Source organism: Scomber scombrus, chromosome 1 (assembly GCF_963691925.1).
Source record: "Scomber scombrus chromosome 1, fScoSco1.1, whole genome shotgun sequence".
Classification (NCBI taxonomy): domain Eukaryota; kingdom Metazoa; phylum Chordata; class Actinopteri; order Scombriformes; family Scombridae; genus Scomber; species Scomber scombrus.
In genome coordinates, this window is record NC_084970.1 from 1570405 (window position 1) to 1577981 (window position 7577).

Below are 7577 nucleotides of genomic sequence, written 5' to 3' on the forward strand. Positions count from 1 at the left end.
AGTGGCACAGAGCAGTGGTTTAAAGTGATAATATCAGGGATATAATGGTTTTATATATATATATATACACCTTTGGGAGTGCAGAATCTGTGAGAAAAGTCCTGCGTTGATTTCACACACAGGTTCTGTACATTTTAAATTAAAGACCTGTCGTCTATGGAGCCCAACTGAAGACATATGTCACTAATCTGAATGTAAAATAAGCAGAGGTAGAGTTTTCATTCACTTTACTTTTTTACCATTTCTGTTTTAAATTTCACATACTTTATATTCTGACTCATTTTTAGTCTCTACATTAATTCACATTCATAAATTCCTCATCAGTCATTAATAAATGTTTGATTAATCTGATGGAAAAAATATTTTAATTATTATATAATCACTATTACATGATCCAGGAGAACATTTGATATAATATTTAAAATGCATATCAGCTGCAGAAAAATAAAATAATATGCATTTTATTTCCATTCTTGTAAACTGATTAGGAAAGGTCCCACTAAGAGGAATGTGTATGAGGGGTTTTTACAGCTCTGAAATATAAAAAAGGGGTAAAATTTGACCCTGAACAGTATATAAGGGTTAATACCTCTTGACTCATTTATGTATCAAGTAACTGTATATTAACAAAATAAAACGGACATAGGCCTTGGATGTGAATTGTGAAGAAATTACATGGTTTTGCAATTTTTTTCAGTTTGTCTGATTTGTCTGCTTCATTAAAACAACGTAAACTGAAAAATGTGTTAAGATTTGACATTGTAGCATGTTTTGTGTCTGGCTCTTTCCCAGATTTTCCGAATGGTAGATCCCACCAGACCTGTATCGGCCTGATCACTAGTATCGTTTGAGTGTCTAATGCAGTGGTCACCAACCCACACCTGATTCTAATACTTAACTCATTATCAAGCTGCTTGATAATAAGCTAAGTATTAGAATCAGGTGTGTTAGAGTGGGGAGATACCTAAAACATGCAGGGCAGTAGCTCTGTTTGTTAGAATCTCAGTTTTAAAAGAAAGGGAAATACAAAGTCTGGAACATCCTCTTTTAAAAAAAAAAAAAAGGCTATATTGCTCTTTTTTTACTTGTCACTTTACTGTAAACTGGATGTCTTCCCAGTGCTCTGATAGGTCAGTGGTCGGGGTGTTAACAGGTTGTGATTCCATCCTCTGAAGGTTAACTCTACAGCATAAGTTGCCATGGTGAATATCCCCTTTTTGATACTGGGAAAACCTGAGTTAAGCCCAAAGATAGCCGGCTCACCTACTTATCTCACTTTGTAGCGCAGACTCCAGGACTATCAATAGTCTGAGAAACTGCAGTGTGTCATATTACAGTATTTTTTTAAATGGAAGCTAATATGTCTGCCGTATCGCCCTCACAGGGAGCATGAAGGCTCAGTCCTCTCTGACCAAACCACTAAAGTTCACTGTAACATCTTCCTTTCTGTATGTGCAGGCTGCTTTCCTCTCTGATGATTGTCTCATCAATATTCTGATTTATTCCAGTGAGTCAATCATTTATTGTGGTACCTACATAAAACTTAATTTACCCCATGCGTGTAACATGTGTTGAGATGGTAGAACACTGATACACAGATTGCACCTGTTAATTAAAACTGACATGTTAAGTTGCAAAAAATGTGCATGTTAATATGACTGAGAGTAATACACTTGAGTAGAGTAGCAGTGTAATTATTGATGACCACCAGTACTCACTCAGTGACTCTGCAGGTCAGCCAAAAATACTGAGATAGAAATCAGGATACTGATACTGGATTTGAGCATTTCAGTGTATTATAATTTTGAATGATGATTTTCAGAGAACCATAATTTTCATTGTGCAAAAGAAACTGGAAAAAAACTATAAATATCATGTGTAGCAGAAAACGACCTGGATAACAAACTGATTATTTCAGAAATGTGTGATTGAAAAGAAGCCTTGACTAACAGAGGATGTCTTTTGGCAGTGATTTTAACATGAACATTAAAATACAGACCAGTGGTTTCCTCAAGTTCAGACGATTTCCACGTATGATTCAGATGAATAAAAACAGTAAACTCCATTTAGATGAAACTCTCTCTCAGATCACTGGACTTACAAATGTAAACTGCCTTCATTTATAAAGGTGCACATATAAACATAGCACAAAAAGTAAGGACATTTGTGTTTGGTACACAGTACTGTAGTTTGGTACTGTAGTAACAATGCTTCTTGGCAATAAATCTTTAAAAGCTACATTTTTCATGGGCGCTACCCACATACTCATCTCTGCTGATCATCCCACAAATGCATGTTCCTTACAAATGTGGGACCATTTAAAAGTGAAATAAACAGGCTTTCCAACGGTTTAAGATTTATTGCCAAGAAGCACTGTTACAACAAAGAAATACTCTACCAAACACAAATGTCCTTACTTTTTGTGCTATGTTTAGTTTAAAGTAGTATGTTTAGTAAGTAATCCTGCTTTTTGAGATTTGAGATTTTCATAGCAGCATCACTGTTGTAGTCTAACCATATTCATTGCTAATATCTGCTTAACCGATCTGCTGTAGTGATGAAAATGTAGAAACAGCAGGAACATTGTGGAACACCATATACAATAAAATAACAGCATTAACAATGCAGAAACACACGTAAAATTAGGGTTCCCAGCACACCCAACTCATGTAACTGCATCATCATCACTAAGCCAATCATGGTTTCAACTTTCCACTCATTTTGCCTTTATTATTCAAAATAACTGCCTTCAAAAATCCAAATTAGCTGGATGAGAGTTAACAGGATTATTTTAGCCTGATAACAGCAGGTAAGACTGAATTATTAAAGCCACATTGGAAGAGCAGGGCCCAGTTCTTCAAATGTACTAATCCAGTCTCTTGGAGAACAGATAATAGGATTGATTTGTTAATCTTTAATGAGCTATCGTGAATAACAATGTGCTCTTATTGCATTTTCCTCCCAGCATGCACTAAGGCAACACTGATGCTGTCTTTATGGTTATGAAATCAATTCTTCTGTTTTCTGAGATCAGATTTCCTCTGTGTGTGTTGTTGAGTCGATGCTGCAGCAGTGCTTGTGCTCTCCTCTTTAAATCACAATCACACTTTTGGTTTTGAGAAATGTAAAACATTTTTCACAATTCTCTTCCTTCAGTCTGGATATCGGTCAAGGATGTCTCAGTTTAAGTTCCGTCACCATGGTAACTTGTGCTGTCAGTCACTTAACGACGGCTGTATCTGCTGGTAAAGCTCTGTCATGTTGATTTCCTGGAAGGCAGCGGTCAGCTCTGGTAACGACTGGTAGCTCTTCACTATAAAACCCTGCAGACTGACAGAGACACATACAGAGTCATCACATTACATATATCTGACTCACTGCTAGCGTCTGTGTCGTGTCTGATCCATACCTGTGCTCACAGGAGGAAGGTGAGGGGGTTTCAATGAGAACCTTCATCATCCTCTCTTTGCATTTCTTGCCTGAAGAATCAACGTCCACCTTCACCGTCTTCAAAAGGCGACAGAACTCCTAAAGAGACAGCAGAAAGAAAATGCACAACATTCTAGGGACTAAGGACTATTTTCATTAAACTGATCAAACTGTCAATTAGCTGTTTGATTTATATGTCAGAAAATGTTAATCACAGTTTCCCAAAGCTTAAGATGCAACCTAAAGTGTCTTGTCTCAAAACATTGACTCTGGTAGATTAACCGACTAGTATCAGTTTATTGCAATCTGCAAAATCACCACTAGATGTCACTAAATCCTACACACTGGTCCTTTAATAGACAAATCATTGCAGCTCTTCATCTTTCATTAACTCTAATAGGAGCTGAATATACACATAATACAGCTGTGTTTTAGTACTGACATTCCACGGACAGTTTTGTGGACACTATTCCTAATTCAATTCAATTTTCTCAGAAGTTTTGGTCAGCTGTCTTGCAGTTTGAACAGTTCCTCCATGTAATTTCCCACATGGCTTCTGTCAAAAGACCTTCTATAGACTATAGACTGTACTCAACTTGATTCAATATTACTGGAGCAGAAATAAAAAATCTTCTAGCCAGCTGCTGCTCTGTATTTTCTTGTTTTGTCTTCCTTTTACGACCTTTCTCTCTTTTGTCAGTGTTGTTGAGGATCTTGTGGGAATGAAAGTTTGTTGTCAATGAACAAAATCAGCTGATCTTAAGTTTTCAGCACCCACACTGTGAAACTTAAAGTAGACATAGAAGTGCTGGGTTAGGCTGTACAGAGAGTGCAGCTAAAAGTGTGTGAGTTAACGCAACACTCAAGGTTAATAAAACCCTACAGTATCTGCTCATCTTTAACTCTGCAGCCTAATGTTACTGCAGTGAAAAATATACTTTGAAGGGTCTCAGAACATTGACGATGTAATCTAAACAAGCTGTTTGGATTAAGCGCACTGCTCTATTTTTTCATATATATCAAAATCTATTGTTTAATATTGTGTGCTCTTTATTTGTACTTTTGTGTGACAGTTATTACTCAAACTTCTCTTCTTTATTCTTTACACGACTACTTCCATCACTCTACATATCTACAAACAAAGACTGTCACCTTTGAGTTCAAACAGAAACACTTCAGCCTTCAGATGTAGTCAGAAAACACATCGTATGAAACTTTCAGCCTCTGTTTTCTACATTGTGACACCAGCTGCATTACTTTACACAAGAGGAAGGGGGCGCTGTCCTGCCAGTTTATGGGAAATGTCATCAAATATGAACCCCACCACCTGAGTCAATCCACTCCATCATGGTCTCATTCGACTCCCACAGTATCACAGAAACACAATTATGATGTGTTTACAGTATGTGTCAGAACATGTACAGTATGTTTTCCAATGCATACATCTATAAGACACAGACACACAGTATAGTCGGTATCAGTGTGAGTTGGTACCTTGATGCTGGCTCTGGCTCCCTGCAGGATGACCAGTATACTCCTTCCCAGTAATAACCTCCCAGTCAGTTGCAGCTGCTGGCTCCAGCGCTCCAGCAGAGCGATGTAACGATTTCGAGATCGGATGTGGTCCAACGACAGCACTGCGGTCCACTCCTCCTCTTTATCGCTCTCTTTGACCTCCTCCTTACCTCCTCTGCAGTCCTCCGTCACCTCCACATCCTGCCATTTTTAAACGCAGCACACATTTGGTACATCATGGGTACAATTTTTTTTGGGTGGAACATTTAATGTGGAATAAGTTAGAAGCTAAATTCTCAGGTGTTCCATGGTAAAGTTATGGAGTCAGCTGTTTACCTGTAACCACTCCACCAACTGATGAAGCATCGGTTCTGGCGGTAAGGCCGCAGCTTGATCCAGCAGCTTCTGCTTGATGTCGTGACACTGACTTCTGGACAGAGCGGTGGAAGAGACGGAGACGTCGGGGGGACAGGAAGGGTAACGTGGGTGCAAATGGAACACCAGACTCACATCCAGCCTTCTCTCTCCTCCAACAGTGCTGTTGATCTGGACCACGAGACCATCCTGAGCTATAGACAGCAGACAGAGAAACAGACAGTCAGTATATGTACAGTACATGTAGAACATTAACTGATTATGTTTTTATTTTGGAATTGAATAGAACTCAATGACAGCTGCCATAGTTCACTTTGAAATAACTGCATTTGCCTGATAATGATCATTAAGTATTTCATATTATCTGCCCTTGGATTGACCTAAACATCCCCTCCAGACATTCAAAGACCCCCTACACATGTTTTTCTTCTTGTTCTTTCAGTTGGATGTTTTAGCTTCATTGTGCAGAATGAAGTGTGTGCATAAAGCACTCCTGGCTGACATTTTGATGGTTCACACGTTTATTTTGGTCATTTCCTTGTTCCTTTTTTTCTTTTTACACTGTCAATGCACCGTTTTGAACAGAAACATATTGTGCATGCAGACACATGGCAATACACCTTTCCTTTGTTTGACATCTTTCTCACACTTTACGGTACATTGTACAGGTTTTCAACAGCGCATTAACCTTTCTAAATAAGAGCGTCTACCTTAATACATAATTAATGGCCATAACATTCAAAACAAGAAGAAAATTAGTCAACATAAACTATAGTAAATAGTGTGTGTATATTGGGCTGCATTAAAGGTAATTTACAGTGTATGTGTCATCTGGTGAAAGCATGCGACTTACAGAAGTGTGATGAAGAAAAAAGGAGCCTCTAGTGCACAAACACTACTATAGAATATATTTATAGATTCTGGATTTTTAATGAGAGGAAGAGCTGATGTTTTATGTGCAAAAACCATGTTTAAAAAAAAAGAAAAGAAATTCAAAGTTCCTCATATACTCTAAATCTTAAAACATGTCTGGAGAGAAACACAGACGGGAAAAAAGGTTAAATTACTTTTTTAAAAACATTTTCATTGAAAAATCTAAATCTGTTAACACAGAAGAAAATATTGTTCATGCCAAGAGTTTAACTGCTGATGTAAATTTTCCCTACTTCACTGTAAAGTCCATTTTCAGTGTTTGTGTACTGGAGGCTTCAAGCTTCATCATCACAGTAGTGTTAGTTGTATATAATATTGGACCAGTGTTGGCTTCCAAAACATTTGTCATGTGATGTGACAAATGATGCTCACGTGTACATGTGTCAGAGTCAGATTTAAGGACAGTACAGAGAAAGTTTCCTCCTCCAGCAGATGAATGTGAAAACAAACGTGTCATGAAGCTCAAACATCAACTGAAGGAAGTAAAAGGAAAACGGATGTATGAGTGGCTTTAAGGAACTTTAAATATCGGGACAGATGGATGTATAAGTTAAGCACCAAAGCTCCAAACCCTCACATCTCCAACCATTAGTAGCTTCAGTTTTACGTGCTTGTTGTTTTTCCACCAGTGTCGTGAACGTCTCACCAGACTGCTGCAGCAGCAGGAACTCTCCCTCTGCGCAGTAAATGGACGATAAAGCTGAAACTTCCTCTAAAGCAGCTTCGGACATTATTTATACACCAGTCATGTCTTTGTTTTAATCCATGTTTCACTGAATTCACTGGATATAATGTTGTTAGACGTCCGGACGTTGGTTTCGTTCGGGTAGTTTTGCTGCTGTGTTCGTCAGTTCCGCTTCTCAAAGTTCCGCCTCTGCAGGGACAAGGAAGATGTGACGTTCAATGTCTGTTACAACTCAAGGGATTTCAGTGTATCTTCAACCAGCAGTCAGGTGTCCATATGAACAGTGAAAGAAGTTTTCCTCTCTGTAATCATTCCTCCTGTTTATACTGACTATTAAAAGGTCTCCTTGTAATGTGCTTTAATCTTTAATGTTGTCATACATATTACTTAAAGGTGCAGCGTTTAGAATTTAATGGAACGGACTTTGCAGAAAATGCAATATCACATTCATAAGTATGTTTTAATTAGTGTATAATCACCTGAAAATAAGAATGATTGTGTTTTCATTAGCTTAGAATGAGTCCTTTATTTCTACATAGGGAGTGGTTCCCCTTCATAGACTGTATATAAGAAATGGACGTAACATCCGGTACGTCACCCATTGGTTTGTGGACTGCTGCTCGGAGGCCAATAGATACGG

At 38.1% G+C, this 7577-nt stretch overlaps 1 protein-coding gene across 2 annotated transcripts; it reads right to left on the minus strand.

The window, feature by feature from the left end:
* Positions 1–1850: 1850 nt before the first annotated feature.
* On the minus strand, positions 1851–7067 carry rwdd3 (RWD domain containing 3). 2 transcript variants are annotated; one of them, XM_062416511.1, is made up of 5 exons: positions 6899–7067; positions 5281–5513; positions 4924–5145; positions 3420–3528; positions 1851–3330 (listed from the first exon to the last, which is right to left on the minus strand). In XM_062416511.1, the coding sequence occupies exons 1-5, from the start codon at positions 6981–6983 to the stop codon at positions 3314–3316; spliced, it is 666 nt and encodes a 221-aa protein (XP_062272495.1). In that variant the 5' UTR covers positions 6984–7067; the 3' UTR covers positions 1851–3313. The 2 variants fall into 2 exon arrangements, with proteins under 2 accessions (XP_062272495.1, XP_062272486.1); XM_062416502.1 differs by having other exon boundaries at positions 3410–3528.
* Between the last annotated feature and the right edge of the window lie 510 nt (positions 7068–7577).